At 38.9% G+C, this 27576-nt stretch overlaps 1 protein-coding gene across 3 annotated transcripts; it reads right to left on the reverse strand.

Moving 5' to 3' along the window:
• Positions 1-991: 991 nt before the first annotated feature.
• USPL1 (ubiquitin specific peptidase like 1) lies at positions 992-27508 on the reverse strand. Of its 3 annotated transcripts, XM_002691811.6 has the most exons (9): positions 27358-27508; positions 24134-24299; positions 23503-23631; positions 19775-20420; positions 16432-16545; positions 12204-12333; positions 8836-8961; positions 6142-6299; positions 992-4779 (listed from the first exon to the last, which is right to left on the reverse strand). In XM_002691811.6, exons 2-9 carry the CDS (start codon positions 24230-24232, stop codon positions 2894-2896), a joined length of 3288 nt encoding a protein of 1095 aa, XP_002691857.1. In that variant the 5' UTR covers positions 24233-24299; positions 27358-27508; the 3' UTR covers positions 992-2893. The 3 variants fall into 3 exon arrangements, with proteins under 3 accessions (XP_002691857.1, XP_010809073.1, XP_024855833.1); XM_010810771.4 differs by lacking the exon at positions 24134-24299; XM_025000065.2 differs by lacking the exons at positions 23503-23631; positions 24134-24299; positions 27358-27508 and adding an exon at positions 19280-19376 and having other exon boundaries at positions 19775-19886.
• Positions 27509-27576: the final 68 nt, after the last annotated feature.

The following is a 27576-nucleotide window of genomic DNA, read 5'->3' on the forward strand; positions in this document are numbered from 1 at the left end:
ATGTGATCTGGTTTCTGCCAACCTCTTTAACCCGATGTTCTAATTCTCCTTTCCTTGCTCACTGTTCACACTGGCCTCTTCCCTGTTCTCAACCATGCCAAGCACCCTCACACCTCAGGGCTTCGTTCTTCCTAGATAATGCCCTTCATTCAGTCACATGGTCAATTCCTTAACTTCACTGAAGGACCTGTTCAAATGTCACCCCCCTTCCAAGTCCACCTGGTCTAAAATAATCTGCCCATCACTTTTCTCCATAGCATTTAGTACCATCTGACATTTACCAATTATTAGCCTGTATTTGTGAATTTGCCTACTTGCTAAAATTTGTAACCCTCAAAGTCAATACCTGCAAGTGCTTTTGTGGTCATCTGTGGATGTGTACACAGCACTGAAACATCTGAGTCCCTTACAGAACATCTGGTCTGTGCCACAAGGTCTTCAATGTGCAGTACAGATCACTTGGCGTGAACTGAACATGCTCATGTACATCTTAGATAGGACCAGACTTCAAGGACTGCTGGCATGGACCCAACATCTTATGGACATCTTTTGTGCTTTTTGTTGGTTATTTTGTGGTTTAAAATAGCCCTGAAGCGTGGTACTCAAGTCCTATCTCCTGTTCCCAAGCTCAAGGAAGGTGTGATGTGCCTTATGGAGGAAAATATGTGTGCAGGATAAGCTCCATTCAGGCACTGTTGGCCTGTGTTCAACGTTAGTGAAGCAATAATATCTATTACATAAGGTATCTTTAAACAGAAAGACACAAAAAACATCATTTGTTGATCAAATGATGAAGATGTTGTGAGCAGAGGTTCACAGGAACCTAACTGTACTCCCGCCAGGAGCAGTGGTTTAGTAATTGCTAATGCAGTGTTCACGGCAACTTTATAGAACTACCAAACAGCAAGAGTCAACCACATCCATTTCCTATTACCACCTAACATTATACATTTACCTTCTTGTTTAAAAGGCAATGACTGAAACGCAAGAATTTCCTTTTATTATTATTTTTTTATTGCCTTATATCAGCTTTATAACAATGCTTGACATTCAGCAGAAACCTAGAAATATTTGAGTGAATAAAACAAGTGAAGGATGGATAAGCAATGCCTCAAAGACACTCAAATGGCTAAGAGTTACAGTAAATATTCAGCCACACTAGTCATCATGGAAATGTAACCAAAATGAGCCAAGGTTCTCCTCCCCTGACCAATGCTACTTCCTAGTGCTGATGAGGATTCAGCAAAATGACTCAAGCCATTATTAAAAGACCAAAAATAAAAGTGCATATTCTTTGACCCAGAAATTCCACTCCCAGAAAATAAAACCTGGATCTGTGAAAAATTTTTGTCAATAGGTATAATTAACAATAACAAAACAGTACAAATCACTTCAAAATATAAATTGATGAAACAGTGGTAATACAATGTAACATTACATAGCTATCCAAAAGGTGTCAAAAACTAAAGATGGAAAAAATGCTCATTAAACATGAACACAGATCATTAACAAACAGGTACGACAGAAGCTTTTATTTCTTAAAAGTCTAAATGCATAAAAACATGAAAATGTCTGCAGTAGTTATTATCACTACATGTTAAGATGAATACTGAAATCTTGGTGTTCTCTTGTATTTTCCCAGTTTTTCCTTATAATAAACATGTCACTTTTGTAATCAGAAAAAAGGGAAGGGAGGGAGGTTTGGAAGTAAATTTGATGAATCAATTCTGAAGTTCTGAGTCCCTAGCAAAGTATTCTTTCCCCAAGATGGCCACCCTTAAACCTTAGTAATTCTGCTACTAATTCAAATTAATACAGCAGGAGGTGCTGTTTGGTCACCCAAAGTTTAAATGAAGCTACAAGTTCATATAAGGAACCTTATATGTTCATATAGAACATATAAATTCAGTACCTCTTATTGTTGTAGTAACCACTCTACTCATTCCCAGCTCTACAACTTATTAGCTCAATGGCGTTTCCTTAACTGTTAAAGGTGATAAGAGTACTTTGCTCATAGGAACGTTGAGGTTTAAATGAATTAACATTTCATTTATAATAGAACCCAACATATGCAAGCCTTACATGTACTGGCTATTTCTGCCAAAACATAACTGTTAGATGGTGTGTTCCACTTTGGCTACAGAAATAAGTATCTTAGGGGAGAAAGAAAGATGATACTTATAATCTCTTAGCACATCAACACAAAAATACATTACTTTTTCCTTTTATAGATCGTTTTTTGATCACAGCATTATGCAACATTCTAGTTATGAGTTTCCTGCCATCTTTTTTAAGGAGAGAGAGGGGAGACAAATTATATGGGGGGGAAGTTTACATTCTATACCACTCTACTGGTACAAGAAACACGCTTAGGCTCTTATCTAAGACCACAGCACCACTAGCAAAAACAGTCACATGCTCACATACCATATACAGACACTTAAGTTTGTATCAACTAGTGTTTCTCCTGAACCAACGAAACTAAAATTTGAAATGTAGAAATTTAGTATACCCAACTGTAAAACTGCTAGAAACTATACACTACTTTTCATTTTTAACATTTTCAAATCCTCATTCACCTACAACCACAAAATGAAGCCAAAAAGGAGAACACATTCATCATTATTTAAACTTATGAAACACAGGCTTCATGGGCATGCTGCTGCTACTGCCAAGTCGCTTCAGTCATGTCCGACTCTCTGCAACCCCATGACTGTAGCCCGCCAGGCTCCTCTGTCCAAGGGATTCTCCAGGTAAGAATACTGGAGAGGCAAAACCTTCAGTAGCTTACATTTTGTTCATGACAAGGCCAGTGTGTCAAACACTACCTAGAAATACAGTAAATTTTTCCAATAGTAGTAATAAATATTAAACTAAAAAGAGCCAAAAGCACTCAACAATTCTCAAACAGATATTCATCAAAATGAGGTAAGTCTAATGTGTCATTTGCTAAAGAATTTAATGCTGAAGCAGAAAAAAACTCATCAAAAATATCAGTCTTCATGGGACTTTCCAAGTTCAATGTTCTAATAAAGGCATTATTTGTGAGTGAATCTGGCTGAAGTTCACTCTGATTTTTCTTGGGGCTACAGTAATTATGCTCCTGCCTCAGATGTGTGTTGTGGGCAATACTGTTTAATTCATTGGGAACTGGTGCCGGGATATGACTATCTCCCATTTCTAAATACCTGAAGTCAGCCTCCCCGTTTTCTGAGAGCTCTGTTGAAACCACAGTGGCCGGGGACAGTAATTCTGCTAGAATTTCTTCATGCGTCTGACCACCGTATGGGGAAACACCGGGAACTGTGGCACACCCTGATTTATTATCGGCAATGTCAATTTGACGCTGCAGTTCTTGTAGCAAGCCTTCTATTGACTCACTGTCATTTGGAGACCCACAATGGGACACCTGTTCCGAAGGTTCACTTGGAAGTGTTCCGTTTTGGGGGGAAGACATCAGAGAGGCTAATTTCTTCTTTTTTGCCTTAAGTTTTTTAAGAAGTTTTAGACGGAGTTTATGAATCTGACCCTCAATTGTGTCTCCATGGTTTGGTGAAGAAACACCATTTTCATTTCCATGAGAATTGTGGTTGAGGTAAGCTCCACAGGAGGCACTTTCACATCTCTTCCAAACTTCCGAATCACCAGTGCCATCAGCACGGGGAGGGGAAGCTGTGCTGGTTGGTGACTGATGGCTTGGAGGAGAGTTACTCAGCAGAGGCGGCTTAGCTGCCCTCCTGTGAGCTTTCCTGGAGGCCTGGCTGGCCTTTTGTCTTGAACCTTTAGTTTGAAAGCCACCAAAATTACTTGCCCCCTTAACTGAAGGCTGCAAATCAGTCACAGTGTTTCTGTTATGAGCTGAAACACAAGAGGGCATAAAAGAAACACCCTTGCTTAATAAGCCTTTAACCCAACTTCCCACAAATGGTTTCTTCTGATTCTCTTTCAGAGGTGGATTCTGTAACGGCTTAGCTGTTACAGTTTGAGAAAATGCTGTGGTTTCTTTTTCCTTCCAATCAGATACCTGAGATGTAACATGTTGTTCTGGATTTAACTTCTCCGTTTCTGCTACAAGAAATTGTTTCAGTGAAGCATTCCTCTCTAGGGCAACTGCACCCTCAGTGTCTACTGGCTTTACTTGCTGTATAAGGCCACCAGCCTGAGTGTCATTAACAGGCTGAGTAACTGCAGTATCTTCTGTAGACACCTGTACTGATGGCATAGTTAAGAGTTGGGATGAAAAGCTTAAATCTGGCTGGTTGTGGGTAAGCTTGTCCTCGAATGGGGCCACTAAAAGAGCTATGAGTGGCTCCTCTGACTGCAAAGTGTTTGCTTCAACAACCCCTGCATTTTCTGCCACAGGTTTGTGTTCTAATAAGAAACCTTCAGAGTTGGACTGTACTTCTTCAAGTGTCAAGGGTAAGATACCACTGTCAACTGAACCTTTCAGATTTGGAAGGGAATGACGTCCAGGAGCTACGGCTTCATCCTGTGAGAGGGTATTAGGAACCATGGACACATCTGTGGGGTGCGTTCCTGAAGACGGTTCAGCTGAGGCAGCTTCGCCTGCAGAGCATGCTGCTGGAAACACTTGCTTCTCGTCGCCGAAAGCATACTGGTCACTAGTCTTTTTAAGTGGATGGCAGGCAGGTGCTTTATCTGTCATCTGGGATGTTTTTCTTTCCCAAATAACAATATGTATCTCCGAAGCAGGAACCTGAAATGTCTCATGCCTTTCAGAACACAGGCCTTTTAAGTCATCACATTCTAGCCAACTTCCTGGGGAATGGGGAGTGAAAGTGAGAGGTTAGACATTCAAACAGACCACTATTCTAGGTAACTTTCTTCTGGCTTTTTTAACTGCTATTATTACTGAATACCCACCAAAAGAGAACTTGAAAACATGGCCTTATCCTTATGTCACCATTTTTCTCTGCCGAATGTCAAGTCCTTGGATTTGGATAACAAGTTATGGACAAACATCCAGAAATGTGAAAAACTGAGGCAGTGTTTACTCTTTTCTAAAATGCTCATAAAAATCAAGACAGAAGTATCTTTAACTTCTGGAATTCAGAGTGCAGTATCACCTGATATATATAACAATATCAGAAAATAGATTTAAGTTTTTCATATATATGAATTTTCAAGATAAATGAAGCTTGTTACCTCAAGTACCAACATTTGATTATTTTATTGGGGGGGGGGCGGTTAGGAAAAAAATATAAGCTTAGGTTTTTGGGTGTCTGCTCTTATTTCTAAGCTCCTGTTTTCTCATTTGTCAAGTAGGGATGAGATGATCAATGACAGGGAAAGACATTAAATACCCCCTCTAAAACACCAAAAAAAATCACAAACAAAACTATCTGCTAAATAAGTTTATATCGATACAGTCTTATAAACAATCCGAACCCAGTACTTCTTATCCTATACCATTAAAACTTTGAGAATATTTTCTTTGCCTAGGTCAGTGGATCTCCACCACAAACGTATGTTAGAACCATCTGATTACTATTTGGGCTGAACTCTCAGAGATTGATTCACTGCTCTAGAGAAGAGACAGGACATTTTTTATAAGCTAACCATACAATTTTTATATATTTGTCAAAGTTGGAAAACACCTAACCTCTTCTCTCTGAAGAGGATTTTTCATTCTCTAGAATGCAATTAGAAAACTAAAATTTTTTTTCAAATTTTTTTTTAAGTTATTGAGAACTCTAATCCCCACCGTAAATTCTGAAGTAGGGTAAAACTTTAAGGTAATATCTGTATTTATGAGTTTCCTTTTGCAAAGTGCTTTTATAAGTATATTGTGATATGTATCCAAACTATCCCCAGGAAGAACATTCAGTGAAAAACAGCAAACTATAAACCAATAGTAGTCTCTCACCTCAATCTCTGTTTAAAAAAGCATATGCATATGCATGTGTATACTCATAAACATGCTGATATGAACAAACAAAGGCAGCCATGAGGAGTGATTCTAAAGCAGGGTGATGGGGTAGAGGAGAGGGGTAGGGTTTTAACAGGCAAGGACAAGAAGAGAGAAAAGAATGTCAAGGCAACGTTTGTCTTAAAAGAACAACAAACTAGAGTTCAGTCCCCACGCCTATTATCATAAAAGAAAAACGTTTAAGCACTTACCATCAGCATCTAAAATCCATGTTACAAAATGATTATTTGCTTGGTACTGAATTACAGAAGTTACTTGATAAAGACAGCCTTCAGAATGAAATGAATAGCGCTGCAAGTCATTATGGGGTAAGCCTTCCACAAAGTGCAACATGAATACGAGAGAGACTCTGTAGGGGAGAAAGGCAAGAGAAGTCAAATGGATGTGATGCCATGTGTCTGGCTGCACAAAAGATGGTCTGAGGCAAGTGAGTCACGCATAACACTCCCAAGGCCAATTGCACTGCTTTTTCTTGAGAACCTCCAGATGTATGCCTTAATTAGAAACGGAGAACTCATTTGAAGACGTGTGTAACAGTACACCCTTCTCAGAATGGTGTCAGTGACAGTTGGAGGCCATCATGTAGTAAAGCTCTAACACAGGCCATTAAACAAAACTTGCTCTGTAAGCTGCAACACTGCTTTGGCTTACAGAAAATCTCTTGAAAACTACTTCACAGAATCAAAAGAAAAAAATCTAGACCTTTGAGAATTTTCTTTGGTACCAAGTGCCCAAATTAACTGCTTTTTTGTTAGATGGGACAGGTAATATGTGAAACAAAATAATAAACCTAAAATATTCAAATAAACATTTTAAAAAATTGAATAAGCTAATAATTTGGCCTATTTCTCTGTTTTCTCAGGAAGTAGACAGACCCATCAAGTTAAAATTCTACTTACAAAAAGTTTATTTCTAAGGAAGTAGAAAAGAAAACATACTGGTTGATTTACTATAAATTTCAAAACATCTGTAATTTCAAAAATACATTACAGTAACATGACAAACCAGAGAACAGAACCCAGAATAGGCCTCAAATAACTCAATTTAACAGAACTTTCAGGATTTACAAAAAAATGCTGAATATCTCTTTTCCCAGGTATTGAAACAGATGTCAAAACTTACTTAGCTTATCAACATTTATTCAGCTGAAATAAACTTGAATCAGTGTCCAAAAATGTAATTATCCAAACTGACAAGGGATAATTTGTAAATTATCCCTTGTCAATCTATTAGAGAATAATCTGGTCTTTATGTAACTATAAATAAAAAGTCCTGCAAACTGTCTATATCAATAAATTCTGTTTTTTGCCACACATTGATCTGCAATGCCACAAGTGTGGAGAATTTAAAAACTGTGAAGCATTTAAGTGTTTAGAAAATTAATGGGCATTTGAAGAATTCAGAGAAAATTCACAATGCATATATAACAAAGCAAATGAAAACACAATCAATAACTCCAAGAAAAATAAAGAGCTATGAAAAAGATGAAATATAACCACATATACTCCTTGGCAAGAGAAGGGATATATGTATACTCATAATAAACAATGAAGTACTGTTTTAACCAAAAAATGTAGTCACATTGGAAGGACACGGAGAGGTTAAACACAGGTGGGGCCCAGGTGATGGTGTGAGAGCCCCAGTCCTCAACTATTTTAAAAGGTGGCAAAGGCACACTGTACTGAAATGTCAAAGTGAATGCTACCTTAAAGGTTTAAAGCAGATGCCTGGAAATGGACTAGAAGGAACGCTGTTCTTTTCTCCTTTTAGGTCTTGGCACTAGTAGATTAACTCAGATTTTGTTACTTGGGTGAAAATTAAACCTTTAGGAAAGGTTCTGAGGGATTTCTTGGCACATTCAAGGCCGTTGGGAAAAGGGAAGAGAAGGTTAATGTCACTGGTTCTTTACTACATCAAATGAAACCTCAAAACATGTCCTTTAGGCAGGAACAAAGTTACAGAGGAGGTACGTGTGTGAGTGTATTAACAAAAAAGATAGAGAAACTGCCTAACGTGGAACTGCTGCTGCTGCTGCTAAGTCGCTTCAGTCGTGTCCGACTCTGTGCGACCCCAGAGACGGCAGCCCACCAGGCTCCCCCGTCCCTGGGATTCTCCAGGCAAGAACACTGGAGTGGGTTGCCACTTCCTTCTCCAATGCATCAGAGTGAAAAGTGAAGTCGCTCAGTCATGTCCGACTCTTCACGATCCCATGGACTGTAGCCACCAGGCTCTTCTGTCATGGATTTTCCAGGCAAGAGTACTGGAGTGGGGTACCACTGCCTTCTCTGAACATGGAACTGACCTGCGAGCTTTTATAGAGATGGAGCTTCTGATAATACAAAAAAGAAAATTCTAATCAGTCCGCCCACTGAGGAAAAACAGAAGGGTTGGTGATATATAATGAAGATATATCTGCTCAAGGGCAGCAGAAAGCTTACAGAAGAATGAAGAATTAGCACGCTGAAGTCTGGGAGAAGATGGAAACTCAGATAGATGAGCCTATGGCTCATTCTGAATCATCTTAGTTCTTGAAACCAGGTTAAGGAAATCCCAGAATTCTAATGACTCTAGGCACTTGATACAGGTGAGGAAAATGGAAGTTTAATACACTTAAAAGAGAGAGAAGACAAAGAAAAAAAGGAGGAGAGATAGTAGGTGTGGGGTCAGACAATTACCCTAAGTCAGCTCTGCAGTGGTGTGTCACCTGAACAGCTTACCAGAGCTCCTGACAGAGAGAAGCACTTTGGCAATTCATAAACCTATGCTAACTCAAACTTCTGAAAAGCAAGTTGCAGTCATCACTTTCAATACTACACATTGGGAAAAAAAAAAAAGTAAATCCACATTCACTTTGTTCTAAAAATAGTAAGGCAATTTAAACTCACTTTTCTAATACCATTTTTCTTATTTGTGACTTATTGTTGCAATTGTTACACGGACCAAAATGGGCAGCCTTAAGTGGATGCCACTCAGGGATGACATTTGTAAAGGTGACCAGATTCTTCATACATCTATTAAGAAAAAAAAAGACATAATTTTGATTAAGTTAATAATCATTCATGTTACCTTAAATCAATGACTAAAACAGAAGGCACTTTCATTTATTCATACTTTCCTATTCCTGCAAATTTATGTCAATGTTCCTTCCTAACCCTACCCTAGTAAAGTTTTCTGTAAGGACGCTCCACATTAATTATCTATAGTTTCTCAGCTATGAGGTGAAAATGTTAAAGGCAGGGTTTCTCAAGGGCAATCCCACTGCTCTATATTTCGTACTGGGTTATTCTTCGCTGGAGGGCACTGACCTGTGCACTGGAGGATGCTGGGCCTCATTCCTGGCCTCTCTGCACACAAGACGCCGTAACAGCCTCCAGCTGCAGCAACTAGCTATCTCCAGACACTGCCAAACATCCCAGGGCAGCAAAGAGCCCCGAGTGAAGAACCACTGCTTTAAGGCTTTCAAATGTATTAAGAGTTCATCCTTACTCAAAAAATTCACCATCTGGCTATCCATTACTAACAACCAAAAATGAAAAGGGCACTTACAAAAACATATTTGGGAATAGCAACAATTAATTATTTTGATTTTTAAACTATAAGTATCAGTTGTGAAAAAATGTGGATTTCACAGTTTACATGAGTTCTAAATTTTGCACTTAAGCCTGAATATTTGATAGCAAAAGCATCTGCAAACATGATCTTTACAGATGCACACTACAATTCAACTCAATTAACAGTATCTTTAAAAGAGCAATTATTTATTATCTAAGAGACACCACCTTCTTTTATAAATAACAACAAATACCAGTAAATAACTTATATGTGAGGTAAGTACAGGCTGTCACAAATAGATCAATTCTCAGGGAAGCTAACATTTTAAAGGCAAAGCCACATAAGGGTATCAACAAACGCACTGACTGTTATTTCTGCTACATTCTCAGTTTCCAAAGATAAATATTAAGTAAAGGCTCCTATTTTTCATTAATAAAAGGGAGTTTGTCTCAGCAAATAAGCATTAATGCCCCACATGACATCTCACATTCCTGAGCAGGTACTACATATAAGGCATATGAGTTATACTACATATAACTCATCTACCAAAACATCCCTGTGGCAGGCGCTCTTTTCATCCCCATTTTACAGATGAGGAAAACGAGACACATCAGATGATAAACCCGACAGACATGAAATGAGTTCAGGGAGCCCAACTCCAAGGTCTTTAACTGCCTGCAGAAACTATCTTCTAAGTCAAGTCAAAAGCTCTTAAACTAGCACTAAAAACAGCAGCACACAAATGAACAAGTTTGCTGATATTCTTCCACCAGATTAAGTGAAAATAAGTTTCAATGTAATGCCACTTCATTTTAAGCTTTTCCCCTCTAACTACTTTTACTTTTAGAGCAAAAAAACTTAAATGAAAAAAAAGGGAGGGGGGGGCAAGTGGTTGGTGGATTCTCTCCCTTGAGCTCTCATGGTTTTTCTATACGGCTCCAAAAGGCACTTTTCACTTTGTATTCAAAGCCAACAGATCAAAATAACTGCTAAGTCACTGGCCCTCTGTTATGTTTCCATGTTACTTCCCTAACTAACTGTCTGAATTTGGCCAGAATAAAGATGATTTCTGTTGAGTTCCTGGCACAGAGAATATGCTCAGTGAAAAGCTGTCAAACAACTGAGATACAGATTCTGGAAAAGCTATCATCAAGCTGACTGTCGGCTTCAGGCTTGTTTCTGTTATTTGTATTATTTAAGACCCAGGTAGAGATTGGGCAGCATACCTCAGTGAGCAGGAAAGTCTGAGGGGACAGAAAGTCTAAGCCTGAGTTGTTCCACTTACTAGTCTGTCACCTCAGGCAACAATTTAACCCCTTTCAAGTTTCAGTTTCTGCATATGTTAAATGAGGAGAAAGTCAGATAATTTATAGAACTCAATGCCAGAAGACCTAGAAGCAGATGCTTCTTCTAATACTCATACAAAGTTACTTAAGTCCTAAGTATGAGTGAAATGCTAAGTCTTACTCTGTTCCCTGATGGACAGGGAAGCCTGGTGTGCTGCAGTCCACAGGGTCACAAAGAGTCAGATACGACTGAGCAACTGAACTGAACTCTGTTCTAGTCCTTTTGACTTAACTGATTAAAAAAAAAAAAAATGCTTCCTGGTTCTACAGCTTGGATTTCCTAGAGCATTCTCTCACACTCAGCTCTCCCTGACTAATCCCTAAATACCTGAAAATAGTCTCAGTTAAGATAATGAATATCTGAAGTAGTATTTCTTCATATACATTTATTCAGTAACTTGGAGACTCCAAATTTTCTAGTTTACTAACAGATGAATTCAATAAAAGAGGAAAGGATTTTACCTCTATTGTAACAGTTTGAATAAATGACCAACAGAACCAGCGTGGTCATGTTTTAATTGCCAGCCAGCCAGTGACTTTCTCATATATGGACACTGCAAGGGTGTTGTGTCTGATAAATTTTCTCTCCCTGACTCCTCTTCCAAAACCTAATTTCTCTCTTTTTTTTTTATATGGTAGGTGTATGGAAGCAAAATAACTTTGCAGCTTCTTTCTTCTCCATGTTTCGTCCTGAGTACCAATCTCAGGGTCATGTACAACAATCGTGATCTCTCTAATCCTCACCTAGAGGCAGCAGGGAAGTAGAAAGCTGAGACAGTTCACGTGTAGAAGGATTCTGGTGGTGGCTCTTTCATAGGACTAAGGGAAGGAATGGGAGAGCATAAGTTACCTCTAACATCTGCTGCCAAGACTCTGGGAGCCTAAAATCAAGTTTCCACAGTGTTCAAAACCAGCAAACAAAAGCCCTGGTCTCTGATATAGGAGTAAACAAAACACATATGGCTTTGCAAAGAATTCTAAGAGGTATACTTACTCAGCGGGGAATCCAGCAGAAGTGGGGGAGGCAGAGGACTGTGCTACTTCACCATTAGCCCCCACTTCCCACTAAAGAACTTCGTAACAAAATTCCTTCTAGTAATCTATCAAACCATTCATGTTTATTTATTATTATTATTATTTTTGGTACTCTTTTAGTATGAAAAAGCAAGTAAATAATAAAGTTTCTGGGGCTCAACTTTTTCCTTTTAGCAGTGGAGAAACTTCAATATACAAAAGGAAATTTTATCAAGGGTAAAGACAGCAATGCTACAAGTGGAAGCAAGTTTTCTTCATATTTCATTACTTGGAGACATTTTCAACAGAATGAATCCATTAAAGAAAACAGAAACACTAACCTGTTTTGATACTTGTGTCCACAGTGTGAACATTCAAAATTCCAAGAAAAAGAGTATGTGAAGAGCTGTTCAATGTGGGGTTCTATTTTTAAGAGCAGGGGAAATGCAAACACAGGACTTTCCATATCACCTTGAAGAAGAAAAAGAAAAATTATTGCTCATAATGAACTGAAAAAAATTACAAATTGTCTTTTCTCACTATATTCACAGTATGAATATATGGGAATATGTATATATGACAGAGTAAGTTATTCACAATTGGGCAAGAGAAGTTTTCGAAGCACTTTCTAAAAACGCTCATCATTTTAATTCTCACTCGCTATCTTTCATTTGTCTTGTTGACACTTATGAAAACACCTAAGACAAAGATACAGAAGACTCATACTGTCTCCTCAGATAAGCTTTTCTCAGGGAAAAAAAGAAATCCTCAGAACTGTGACAGTTCTAAGGCATCATAAAAACAAAGCAAAAATATGTAGATTTGTTTGGTACAGATGCTAAAAATAATATAACTGGAGAAACCCTGTAGGATAATAATTTCCAAGTTGGACAAAACCATGAAAAAAAGCCATTTCTACTCTGACTCTCTTGTTCTACAAACTGGTGAGGGCATGACGCACCGGGCTCACAGGACCAGACTCCTCAGCCACTACTCTTCTTAATCTTTTAACAATTAAACTTCAACAACTTTAAAACTAAAGAACATCTGAATTTTGTTGTCATTAAAACAAAAGCTGAACTGTGGATTCTGTCTTCCAATTTGGAGAGCAGCACGTTAGGAGGAGGACTTAGATTCTCCTCACATTCATCCTCCAATTGCTTTCCCTCCTTTCTATTCTCCAGGGAGCTTAGATGCTGCCTTACTGATTTGGCCCAAGGACTAATCCGAGCCCTGCCATCAACTCCCTCCCCCTGGGACTGCTTCACTTCCAACGTTCGCTTCTCCCCAACCCTGGAACTACAGCTGTCTGGAACGCAGTTGAGAGGAGTCATCTCGGTCGGCTGTATTGAGAGGCAGAATAGTGGATGTTCCTGCCTGAGAATCAGTGGTCTTAGGCACCACTCCATCAGTATCAGTGGTCACAAAAGTTATAGTCCCACTGCTATTTTTGTAAAAGAACAGAAATCCAAAACAAAATACTTTTCACAAACAGAAGAAATAACAAATTAATCTCCTAAAAATGAACATCATATGCATAAAGAGTATGTAGTATAGCATGAGTTTGTAATTAGTTATCAGCCTTTACTTACTCTGTTGAAACTAATATCAAGTGAAAAAGTAAATAATTTATATTGCATTATGACAACATAATCTTTAGCTCTAAAAAATTTATAGTTCTCAACAAACCAAACTATCACAAAAGAGCTCAAAACACAATTGAATAAGTTATATGACTACAGACCATTTTAGGTAATGTACATAGCTCCTAAATTTATCTTAATTATTTTTCCTTTGATTATCAATTTTAGGTGTCTAAAGCATCCTGTTAGAGAAACGTACAATACCAAAGCTTATTTCTAATTTTGATAACCTCCTGTCTAAATTAAGTGGTTTCTCTGTCTCTATTGCCTTAACCCGAACTCCTGCTCAACTACAGATCTTCCTCAACTCATGAAAGGGTTATGTTCCAATAAACCTATACATCATGGAAAATATCGTTAAGTTGAAAAGGCATTTAATCCTCCTAACCTACCAAATATCAAAGGTTAGCCCAATCTACCTTCAACATGCTCAAAACACTTAACATTAGCCTACTGTTGGGCAAAATCACTGAATACAACGTCTATTTTATAATAAAGTACTGGATATCTCATGCACTTTATTGAACACTACACTGAAAGTGAAAAGCACGATGCTGGACTGGATCTGGAATGGTTGTAAGCATATCAGTTGTTTACCCTTGTGATCGCACGGCTGGCTGGGAGCTGCAGCTCACTCCCACTGCCCAGCATCACAAGCGAGGATCATAGGGCTTATCACTAGTCTAGGAAAAGATCACAATTCAAAACTCAAAGCACAGTCTCTACTGATTGCATTTCTCTCTTTAACACCATTGTAAACGGGAAAAAATTTAAAAGTTGGACCACTGAAAGATGGAGACCGTCTGTACCTAGCTTGCATATTTCCCTGAAGTATCTTGTTCATCAGGATGCAAACTTTTCAGGGACTCCTTGCTGTCTAGCTATTCAGGTTTCCTCTTCTGTTACTGACTCATTAATGTGTCTGGCCACTTTTCTATCAGGTTTTTTCTTTTTTTTTTAAACTGATGTACAAGAATTCTTCATAAGATATCCTGGATATTATTTCTTTGTTCTATCTTTACACAGAGGTTTCAAACTTTGATGTTAACTGCAGTCACCAATCTCTAGTAAAATAGTGACCTATATTTTCTTCCAAAGTTTTACAATTCTGCTTTTCGTGTTTAGGTCTTTAAATATGTGAATACTGGAAGTTTCTTTCTAATTGTGCTGTGAAGAAGGGCTCTAATCCCACCCAAACCCCCTCCCCCACCAATCAGGAACCAACCATCACCATTAGGAAGAAACCAAACGGGGGTGGGGTTGGGGGGAGGCAGGCAGGTTTGGATCTGGACTTTCTATTCTGTTCTATTGGTCTGTCTATCCTGGTACACAACACTCAAAGACTAAATTACTCTCTGCTGCTGCTGCTGCTAAGTTGCCTCAGTCGTGTCTGGCTCTGTGCGACCCCCGAAGATGGCAGCCCACCAGGCTCCCCCGTCCCTGGGATTCTCCAGGCAAGAACACTGGAGTGGGTTGCCATTTCCTTCTCTAATGCATGAAAGTGAAAAGTGAAAGTGAAGTCGCTCAGTCGTGTCGGACTCTTAGCGACCCCATGGACTGCAGCCTACCAGGCTCCTCCGTCCATGGGACTCTCCAGGCAAGAGTACTGGAGTGGGGTGCCATTGCCTTCTCCAATTACTCTCTACACTTACAAAAATAAGTAGACACCATAAAATACTGGCTTTTTCCTTAAAAAAATAAAAAATACATATATACAATGAAGGAAAGGAAATATCAAATTGACGATAGCAGTTACCTTTGTGGTGAGGTAAGGAATAATTGGGAAAGAGTACAAAAAGGGTATTAGTTGTAATATTTCTTAAACTGTGAGGAGGGAGAGCAGAGAGGATAGCTTACAATGTGTTTTTTTCAAAACAGTAATGGGGATTCCCTGGTGGTCCAGTGGTTAATACTCTGAGCTCCCAATGGAGGGAGCATGGGTTCAATCCCCGGTTGGGAAACTAAGATCCCACATGCTGTGTGTCCAATAAATAAAATAAAACATTAAAAAAAAAAAAAAAACAGTAATGAAAATGATTAAGTGTCTTAAAATGTAATTAAGCTGATCTTAAAAATGTAACCAACATTCCAAGCCAGTATGGATTCTATTTCTCTTTCTTTAGTGGTTTAGAATACATGTCAATATTCAGAATGAGGACACACACATTGTAAGATTCCAACGTGCTCCCAGAAGCAAATGTTAGGCTTCATTAGTAAGATCTTAAGCACTAACGTAGCCCCTCTCACTGCTGACTGAATAGTGCAGACACATTGAGAGGATGCTACTGCACAGGAAGAGCTACACGCCTGCCCAATTGCTATGAGTGCACAATTTTCAGACATCCCTTCTGTTATATAGAAATCCACATCCAAAGCAGCAGTAGAGCAAGACACAATCTTCCAAATATTTATAATGAGCAGGGGTAAGCAGGGTGTTGATTCAGACTGGGGAAGAAACCACTCTTTAAAATTCAACTGGGAACTGAAGTAGGGAACCTGAATAAAACATCTCAGGTCACTCTAGGAGGGAACTGATAGCCGCAAAATGCAACATGGGAGCCCCTCGGTCTACACTCTGGTGATCTTACGGACAAGACTCCTCTGGGATGACTCCCCCACCCAACAGATAAGTGGCTGGAGTAGTCTACTGGGGCAAAGGACAGGGAAAGAAGCCAATGGTGTAATCCCTGAGTGCTGAGCTGGCTCTGAAAACTGCATCCACTCTGAAGGGATGGAACACATGCGTGCATATTTATATAAAACAACTCCATCCTTGAATGACTTAACCAGTGATACATTTCTACCCAGATTCTCCCTTCCAAGAATGTGATCATCCCAAGTAATAAAACAGTATTGTATTTCCTTATGATGTAAGTATGTCTTTACAGTAGATGAATAATACAGTTAAATTCCACAAATTACTTACCTAATGTACATCTAAGCTGAGGTTGAAGTCTAATAAAAATTTCATCTCTGACTTCATTCAGACAGGTCTCTATCTTTGCAAATATTTCTGAAGGAAGCTTTTTACAATCTCCATCTAATAATAAAATATAGAACATTAGATTTCTCATCAACCTATATCTTTCCACAGACAATTAACACATTATCAAAAATGAAAGTTTCTCAGTCAACAAATTTTCCAGAGACAAAACGGAAAACTACAAAATTCCTTAATTCTTCTTGTCTTTGCAGTGTATCATGTGTTTATGTGCTTAGCCAACTCACTTGTGTCTCTTTGTGACCCCATGGACTGCAGCCCATCACGGGGTACTCATGGGATTCTCTAGGCAAGAATACTGGAGAGGGTAGCCAATTCCTTCTCCAGGGCATCTTCCTGACTAAGGAATCGAACCCAGGGTCTCCTGCATTGCAGGCAGATGCTTACCATCTGAGCCACCAGGGAAGTCCCATAGTATACCATACATTCCCTCAGTCTGTTTTAACAGCACAATATCGTTAGTACTGACTGCCTGGCTCAACATCATTCTGCCAGAGTAAAATCTCAGTGAAAGTTTTTCTCACCCAAATAATCACAGGCCTTGCTAAAGAGCTACATGTTAATATTCTGCCCATCTCTGAAACATCTGAGGCTGTTTCTTTCAATGCAATTGTTCCTTATGCTAAAATAACTTCTAATCAGTTAATCTTCTCTTTATAACTTTTACTGAACTTAACTAGATCACAGGAACAGATAAATTTATAAGGACTCTTAATATTATGATTACTTCCAAAACTAACATTTGGTATGTTTCCTTCCTTCTACATCTTTTTTGGGGGGAGGGGAAGGAAGGAGGGCATGAAGGGATCTTCATTGACATCATCGAATTTTGTACAATTCCACATTCTGCTTTTTTTACACAAATGTGCTTCATTAAAAACTTTGCAGGCTAGTTATTACACTCCAACTGAACCATAGTTTTATTGGCCATTCCCTATCACTGGACATTTAAGATTTTTCTCTTAATTTTACTATTATAAATAGTATTATAATGAACATCTTGGGGCACATACCTGACCATGTTTTTGACATTCTTTAGGGCAAAAGTCCTCAAAATTACTGACAGAAAACTAAGAAAATTAAGAAACTAAGATTAACTAAAATTATTTTGAGTAAAAGCCCCCATATGCACCTGATTCTAAGTACTCTTAGGCTACTAGATCTTTTCACTCAAATCTCTTACAAGTAAATAATTCATATAGCCTGATCACACACTACTTATGTGTTTCACTATGAGAACATCTGGAGTCTCCTGTAATAAGAAGTGAGCACTGACCAGAATTTTTGGTATCTGATCACACTAGAAAAAAAGAGAAAACTTACAATCAACAGTAATGCAGCTGGAACAAATGTAATTACAACTATATTATAAAAACAATTATCTTGTAAAAGATGAATAAAATACTGAATAACCAAGGTCAAACTGCATAAAAGTAAGGATTCTCCCCTACCAGATACCAAGACCCAAAAGGCCATAATAATTTAAACAGCCTGGCACTGGTACAGCAACAGGAAAATATTCAAAGATGGGGAAACAATGTATAAAATTTATATAAAAGATTGCAAGATCAAAGTCAAGTTGAGTAAAGATGAGGATAGCAAGACCTAAAAAGCCCTAATAATTAACATAGTGTGGTACTGGTACAGAGACAAAGTGACTAAGAGAACAAAACTGAGTGCTAAGGAACTGCTTACACAGACTGCAATATGACAAAAAGGGCATGGCAGATCACCTGAGGAAAAAGGTGGAGCTAGAAAAACTGGCTATGCAATGGGAAAAAAAATGAACCCTTACCACACACCATACCCAATTACCTCTCACTGAACTAAGAATTTCAATGTAAAAAGCAAAGCTCTGTGACTTCTCAGTGAAAACACAGGTGAATGACTTTCTCATCTTGGATAAAGGAAACATTTCTTTTTAAAGCCACAAACATTACTAGCTACAAAATGGAGATGAACAATTTCTGTACATCAAAAGACATCTTTAAAAAAGCAAAAGCACAAGATATAAACTGGGAGATGTAGCAAGCTATCTGACATAGATAAATAGAGCAACAAGGACGTATAAAAGCTCAAATCAGTAAGCACATGACAACAGAACAAACAGGTATAAGACACAAACAGGCTTCACAGAGGGAACAGAGGGTCAATCTATATAGGAAGAGCTATTCAATCTTTCTAAAATTGGGGAAAAGCAAATCAGGACCATTTTATATCATTCAAATAGCAAAAATCTCCAAGTGTGAAAATAGCCAAGGGAAGAAATATGGACGAGAAAGATCTCATCTACATTGCTAATGGGAGTACACACTCATACAACCACTCTGGAAAACCATCAGCCTTTATCCATTCTGTGTGACAGAGTCTATCCTAAGGTAGATCCAAGGGAAACAAACTCCTGGGCCCCGAGAGATTGGCCTAAAAACAGTCACAGCAGCAGTATTTATGATGGCAAGAATCAACCCAATGATAGATGAATAAATGCACTGCTATACTTACAAACTGGTATTTTGACAAACTGGAAATATTATACAGCAATTAAAATTGGTGAGCCACAGATACAAGCAGCTTTACAGATAAATCTTTATAGGAAAAAAAAAAAGGTCCCAGAAAAAATATACTGTATATTTTTTTAATAAAGTTCAAAACATTAAATTAGGCAATACATTACTTAGCCATATATATGTAGGAAGAACTATTTATTTTTTATTTTTAGGAAGAACTATTTAAAAAGAAGAAATGATAAAACACATTTTAGGATAATGATTACCTTCGGGGGAGTAGAGGATGGCATGGGGAGGAACACAAAGGTACATGTAAATCACTGCAAATATTTTATCTTGGGTTGGAGGTGGTTCCTGGGTATCCTATTTCATGAGAAAATAAAAATATATCCCTCACTATGAAGTGATTTTTGGAGAGTTGTGGGATTATGGGTGATCTATTTACTTCTTTATTCCACTTTACAGCAACTCAAAAACTTACAAAGTTTTACTGTGATGGACTCTATGTCGATCACCATTGACCAACAGATAAGATTTAACCACAGACTCCTTACTGTTAGTTTTTGAAAAAGACTGCCTTTTGGGCAGTCATGATAACACAACTGGTATTATCTCAAGCTTCATGATATGTCCCTTTGGTCCCTGCTCCCAGGTCTCGACACAGAACAATGGGTACTAATGGCATCTTTTTCACGCGCTATGAGACAAGTTCAATATTAGTCTCTCTAAAAATTAAAGAGAAATAAAATGTTATTACTAACCTTTAACTCCATCCAGCTGACTGGTGTGCAGAAGCTTATTGGCTTCACTATACCTGGTAAACAACCGCCCGAACACGGACTCCTCTTTGGACTGCAGGTCGGTCACAGTGCTTTTCAGCCCTTCCAAGTGCACCAGTGCTGACAGGATACAGTCTAACCAACACAGAGCATGTGCATTTTTCCACTGCACACATGAAGTCTGGCACAATGAGGTATGTTTGCTCTCCAGTGGTTTTTCCAGTTCAGATGTGCACCTTTCATTTTGAGGGCGAGTTCCTTCAGTTCCAGAAACATCAACCATGGGAGCATCTTCCTCAGAAGCCATGTCAACAGTATCAGCTTCCAAAGCCTCATTCTGCTCCCAGCAACCAGCTGTCCTAACTGGATTCTGCTGTCCACTGTACAGTGAACCAGGTAAGTCTGGTGAGGTTCCATCATATTCTCCTCCATTATGGTTACTGTTCAAAACTTGTTCACTGTCAATGCCTCGATGATTTTTAGTCTTTTTGGAACCTGCTAAAAGAGGTGAATCTTCACAGTTGGTTTCCAAGATCTTTCTTTTTTGAGACTTATTTGGAGTGTGACAATCTTCCAAACCCGGAGAAAATAAGTTATTAAGTGATTTAGAGCCCAAAGGATAGATGCACTAGAAAGAAAAAAATAAAAATTCAAATAAGCTCAAGCTTTACTTTACCATTTCTATGTTATGAAAAATATGTATAAAATGTTAGCATTAATTTGATATGAGAGGGTATATAATATTATCAATCTAAATTTGAAGGAACAAGGATAAACAACTAATCAAAAATTTAGTCCTCAAAAGAGTAATTTTTTCCTAGTTAATTTGAATAGTCAAGGGTTTAATCTAAGGTACACCAGGGTAAGCTAACAAGGAAAACATACATATTTTTGCTTTAACAAAGAATCCAATGTTGAATGAATTAAAAATTCTAAAATTCTATGATACGTGTACTAGTCTTTTGGGGATAGGTATACTGCATGGCATTAAAAACTAGAAAAGTAGTTTCAATGTAAAAAGTTGCCAAGAGTAATATCTATGTTACATAGTTTGAAACTATTAACCAGAGAGCACATCAGTGGACCAATTTTACAACCACATGGAGTCTCAGAATCAAATTGGCTGAATTTTAATGACTTTACCATGCATGAACACAATTTCAGCCAAACAGCAAAAGTGTAAACAAATCACTAAAATAACCAACGAATTTTCCCTAAGCTTGAACACCAGCAAAACATTTTATAAGATAGATGCAAGAAATCTACATCCTGTGTGCCTTCACTTAAAACATGCCTTCTTCTATACAGGTATGGTAGACAGCCATCTCAGTGGCCTCTAGTGAACTAAAGAACTATTATATCTCCAGGTAGTCAGGCCCTAGGGTCAGCCCCCTGCCACAGCCTCGGGCTTGGCCACGTGACTAGCTGTGATGGGACACGAACAACCAGGATGCACACGGAGGCCTGAAGCACTGGCTGACTGGACTTGCCCTCTCACAGCCCTCTTTCTGGAAGATACTTTCTTAGTTCTGGCTATTGCACTCTAAGGATCCCAATTAGCCTATGGAGAGATCCTTGTGGAAAAGAAGTGAGATTCTTGCTGACTACCCGAGTTGAGTTCCCAGTTGGGAGAGGGCATCCACAGCCTGCCACACAGACTAAATTTAGCTGTACTAGCCAACAAAACGGGAAGTGTAAGAATGGCCTTGACAACCCACAGAATCATGAGCGAAGCCATTAAGTCACTTTGTCACTAAGTTTTGAGATGGTTCATTTTACAGCAACAACTAACTGAAATGCACTTAGAAAGAAAGAAAGAAAGAAAGATGTCCGACTCTTATGATCCCATGAACTGTAGTCTGCCAGGTTCCTCCATTCATGGGATTCTCTAGGCAAGAATACTGGAGTGGATTGCCATTTCCTTCTCCAGGGGAACTTCCTGACCCAGGAATTGAACCCAGGTCTCCTGCACTGCAGGCAGATGCTTTACCGACTGAGCTACACGGGAAACCTGAAATGCACTAAATCCTCCATTTTAAAATACAGCATCTTCTAAAACGAAGATCATGGCATCTGGTCCCACCACTTCATGGGAAATAGATGGGCAAACAGTGGAAACAGTGTCAGACTTTATTTTTCTGGGCTCCAAAATCACTACAGATGGTGACTGCAGCCATGAAATTAAAAGACGCTTCCTCCTTGGAAGGAAAGTTATGACCAACCTAGAGAGCATATTCAAAAGCAGAGACATTACTTTGCCAACAAAGGTTCATCTAGTCAAGGCTATGGTTTTTCCAGTGGTCATGTATGGATGTGAGAGTTGGACTGTGAAGAAGGCTGAGCGCTGAAGAATTGATGCTTTTGAACTGTGGTGTTGGAGAAGTTGGAGAAGACTCTTGAGAGTCCCTTGGACTGCAAGCAGATCCAACCAGTCCATTCTGAAGGAGATCAGCCCTGGGATTTCTTTGGAGGGAATGATGCTAAAGCTGAAACTCCAGTACTTTGGCCACCTCATGCGAAGAGTTGACTCATTGGAAAAGACTCTGATGCTGGGAGGGATTGGGGGCAGGAGGAGAAGGGGACGACAGAGGATGAGATGGCTGGATGGCATCACTGACTCGATGGACGTGAGTCTGAGTGAACTCCGGGAGTTGGTGATGGACAGGGAGGCCTGGCGTGCTATGATTCACGGGGTCACAAAGAGTCGGACATGACTGAGCGACTGATCTGATCTGATCTGATACAAGTGAACACTACATTCCCAATATTGCACTTATTTAGAAATTCTTTAGTTTAACAGGACAAGTTCTTCATTTTTCCATTACTAACTAGATGCACAGTCACCATCAACAACTTGATCCTCAACTTTTATACCCTGAGATTATTTCCTTAATCCTACCACATGTCAGATTATATAGAACACTTTAAAATCAATAGCGGTAATTTTGTATTCAAAAAGTTGTCCAAAGCAATTGAAAGCAAGACCCTGAAGAGATATTTGCACACCCATACTTTTACTACAACATTATTCACAATAGCCAAGAAGTAGAAGCAAACCAAATGTCCATGTACAAACAAGTGGATAAAGAAAATGTGGTATATACATATTAACACAGTAGAACATTATGCAGCCTTAAAAAAGGGAACTCCTGTCATATGGTACAATGTGGATAAACTTTGAGGTCATTACACTAAGCAAAATCACAAAAAGACAAATACTGTATGATTCCACTTATATGAGGTACCTAGAGATTAGTCACATTCATAGACAAATTAGAATAGTAGTTGCCAGGGCTACAGGGAGAAGTTGTTATTCAACAGTACAGAATTTCAGTTTTGCAAGATGAAGAAGTTCTAGAGTTCTTAAGTACATAACATTTAGAGGTTAATAACTTTCTCAGTGAGTCCCAAAGTTAATAAACCAACAGATAACAGTGACAACATCTAAAGGACTCCCAAAAGGTTTAAAAAAAAATCTTGAAATATATCCCCTCCTCTAACAGTCTTAACATCTTCATGTAATAACTCAGGAAACTGAATGGAAAAATAACAGAGAATATTTAAAATTGCATACCAGACAGATCTAGACTTTGATTATCTACATATTAAAAAACATACAGTCTAAAAACTACAAAATGAGCGCAAATTTAAACAGTGAAGAAAAAAGCAAAAGGCTAAAACTTTGATACCATCTAAGATTAATACTTTACCTGCAGATCCTCACACAAAGAGACAGATTCTTGAAAACTAATTCGGTAAGTCTTTAAGGCTTTTAACTTTCCCTTCGCCCTACAAGCAGGGCAATATCCATCTGACAAAACTTTCACTGAATCATAATTCTAAAAGAGAAAAAAAGTAAATTAGACACTCACAGATTTTATCAAATTACAAAAAGTTAAATGTAAAAGTAACCAGAACATTTTTAAATAATTTTCACCTAGAAGCATCCTGGCAAGATATCTTAAAAGACAGCAAATAAAAGAAATCCATACAGGCTTTAATACAGCTATTATTCCAAAAAGAATATATTCTAGTTTTAAATATTAAAGTAGGTGTTAAGAATAGCATTAGTTTTATTTGCAAGAGAAAAAGTAACGTCAGTTACCACTGAAAATATGTTTGATATATTCAAACAGTAAACCATAAGGTCTATGTTTTCTACTTTCACATATCAAAGAAACAGAGAGGTAAACAGAAACAGTCTTTCGCCATTACTGTAAGATTTCCGTGGAAGATACAATTTTTTAGAAATTAATTGGTAAAATTAAAACCAAATTTAAGTCTCAAAAACAGGAGGGAAAAAACCAACTTTGCACTGAGGCAAAAAATAAGTGCACTAACTTTTCCCAAGTACCCCACCATGTGGAGTGAAGAGTTCCCTATATCAGGCCCTGGTCCAACCATTGGCAAACCATTTCCACTCTTCGGGGAATCCGTCATTCCGAGTCATTGGCTAATTTATGTCCCTTGAAACATGTCAATAGCACTAAGGATTTCTCAATGAACCCTGGAAAAAAAAAAGTCAATAGACAATTAAACAAAAATCCTATTTACTCTGAAAAAGAGCTATGCTATTTTAGAAGATGGATATATATTAAGTATATTTTGAGAACTATATACCCTAGGTTAAACAGATTCTAAAATTGTTATTTTGAAGTGAAAGCAAAATACCTAAATTTATTTATAAATCTAGCAAATTTGTGGGAAGAGGGCATAAACCAGCAATAGGACCAGTCTTCATAGTAGACTCATTTAAAAGGAAACACCAAAACTTGTAATAGAGTTAGCTATTAGTTAACTACATTGACCAGAGTTTGAAAACCTAAGTTTTTAGTCTATATACGATTTAAAACAAATATATAAACATTATATTAAGAAAGTACTTTACAAAACCTAGATCCATTGTGCTATTACCTTACAAGGTAAAAAGAACCCCCTACATTCCTACTGCTTTCAATTATCAAGAATATAGCACCAGCTGAAAACAGTGCCACTTCTTAAAAGCTGACAATAATGTACTTTACATTAAATAATTTGTAACAGAACAAAAATATAAACACTGTCATAGTACAAATTACACATGTAACAAGTGTTTTTTGAGTGTAGTCCCCTAGAGTAGAATCACATTCAGTCAAGTCAAAATTATGAGACTGGAACTCAGTGTAAGGTAAAGTAATTGTTAACAGTAGTTTAAAATACAAGGAAAACTAGATAAAGAACTCTGAGCAGAGTGAATCACCACTTCACAGGGATTTGTAGAACACTTGGAAGAAAAGTTTTTCCAAAATCTAAGAATCCATGATTCTTATGACAACCACCTCCTGGGAAACTGCGGCTCACAGATTCACTTTAGAAACTAGTTATGCTATTCTGTTTCAGAGGAATATACTTTACACAGCTTTCAAGCCAAGGAATAATTCCAAAAATAAAAATGCTCTTTAGAAAAACATCAGTGAATCTCATGTTGCTATTCCTCAAGAAACATTCATAAGCAGGATTTCTCAACCACAAGATTACAGACATCATATACCAGATCAATTTGTTGTGGAGGCTGTCCTGTGGGTTAAGGGGATGTTCAGCAGCATCACTGACCTCTAACTGCTAGATATCAACAACACCCACCCCTCACTTGTAACCTTATCTCCAGATGTTGCCAAATGTCTGTCAAATGTTGCCAACCTGGGGGGTGGGGTTGGGGGTAGGGGGCCAAATTCAGTCCACTGAGTATCACTGCCAAAAGGGTAAAAAAACAAGTTTAGTGCTTTTTCCTTTTAAGTTCCTCAGGGACAACACCAATTTGTTAACTCTGGCTGGTTCTGTTTATAACCTACTCACAGAAGGGAACTATACAGAAGAGTCCAACTTCTAGGATTCAAGAGTGGCTAAAAGCACGGGCTTTAGGTTCAAAACTGTATTTGGAAAATTAGATGATTCTAAGAATTAAATGCAATGCGTGTAAAATGTTTAGCACCTGACACATAGCAAAATTTAACTACTATTTAGTGCTATTTTATACATTATGCAGAAAATAGGCAGCATAGCTTGGATCATTCTGCAGTATTCTCAAAAAAAAAAAAAAAAAAAGGCTGGTAAGCCATGTATCTGGAACAAATCTTCCTTGTTGAAAATTTCCATCTGCCTGAGGGATTAAGGAAACTTTTCCGGCTGGTTCTCTCTCTCTCTCTACTAAAGTAAAACATGGTAAGAATTCAAATTTGCTCTCCTGATCCTATCATCCAAGAATTTCAATGGTAAAACAGGTAGGTTGGTGGTTGAAATCCTGAATATGCAAAAGCCCCAAAAGAAAATTCGCTAAAAAAACAAAAAACAAAAAAAAAAACCAGAGGTAGGATATTCAAGTCTTTCAAATACAACTTACTTGGTCCTAGATAGGAAACCCTGGGGTAGTTCTTACAACTCAATTTATCCCTGAATGACTGGCCTCATCGTCCTCTCTTCAAAAAACCACCTGCTCCTGCTCCTTTTGCTTCTATTTATCCTAGACTTTGGCACCTCTATGCTTACAAACACACATACTAGAAAATTTGAGTGCTTCTCTAGTCAAAGTCATCAAATTCTGTGGACAGTTCTTTGGAAGCATCTCAAACCCCTTCTGTCTTCATCTCCATCTCCACTCCTTATCACTGCCAAAGTGATGCTTTTATTAAAGAAAAACAAGTCTGAGTCTGTCGCTGCTCAGCTTAAAATCAAGTAATGATTCCAGTCTGATTACAGTAAAGTCCAGACAGCTCCGTGCGTGTGTGTTCAATCGCTCAGGGTTACCTGAGGGCAATGCTAAGACCTAAATACCACCACACTGTGAGACCACTGGCTTTCCAGTCTTACCGTCTACTCCACTTCACCCTCCACGTTTTTTTTTTCTGAGCCGCTCCCCACCCCCACCCCCACCCTTCTCATTACTTCTGTGAGCCACTGACGCTCCAGAAGCCCATATGTCAAGTACTAACCCAGCACGGACCCAATTACAGCATCAAAGCGTCAAGTTGGCCCTGGGGCTAGCGAAAGCAGCAATTAAGCTGAAGTCACAGCCCAGTGCAAAATGGGGAAACCCAGAGAACCAACTGCTCGAAGAAGGCCTTACACCCGTTTAAGCTTTCCCTCCAAGGAAGGGGGCTCGGCACGCAAGCTGTCAAAGGTGAGGCCACACAGACTTGAAGCCGAGGGCTAGGGCTGGCTTTCGGCGCCCAGCCCTGTCTGGTACCCAAGCCAGCCGTCCCGAATCACAGACCAGGAGACGTCAGTTTCAAAACCCAACCTTGGATACCCGAGGAGACCAGGGTTCCGTTAATTCACGCTCCTTATGAAGCAGGGAGGCGGGCGGGGGGGGTACGGTGAGGGGAACCTCTGGTTTCTCTTCAGCATTTACCTCTCTGAGTCCAAGCGAATGAATCTGGTACTCTATTCTAACACCTTATTCACCAAGCCTTTCCCCCTCCCAGCCTAGCCCCTCCTTTCAACAGCAGAGTACCCCCAAAGATCACCCCAGCTCCATCCGCTTTTCCTATTTCAGAAGCTGAAGGAAGCTACTCCGTCTTTTCTCTTACCTGCCGCCGGCTCGGTCCTTCCTCGCGTCCGGGTCGCTCGGAACTCCCGTTCCAACTGGAGCTCCCACGCCAGAGCGCGACGTTCAACCCACGTTCTCCTCGGCCCGCTCCTCCCCCCGAGCCCCTCCGCTAGAAAAGCAGCTTCCGGTTTGAGTCCCCGGAGAAACACTTCCCCTTCCGGCTCTGCGTGGGGGCCCTGAAAGGGCGTCAGCCGGGCAG

The sequence above is a fragment of the Bos taurus genome, chromosome 12 (genome assembly GCF_002263795.3).
Source record: "Bos taurus isolate L1 Dominette 01449 registration number 42190680 breed Hereford chromosome 12, ARS-UCD2.0, whole genome shotgun sequence".
Classification (NCBI taxonomy): domain Eukaryota; kingdom Metazoa; phylum Chordata; class Mammalia; order Artiodactyla; family Bovidae; genus Bos; species Bos taurus.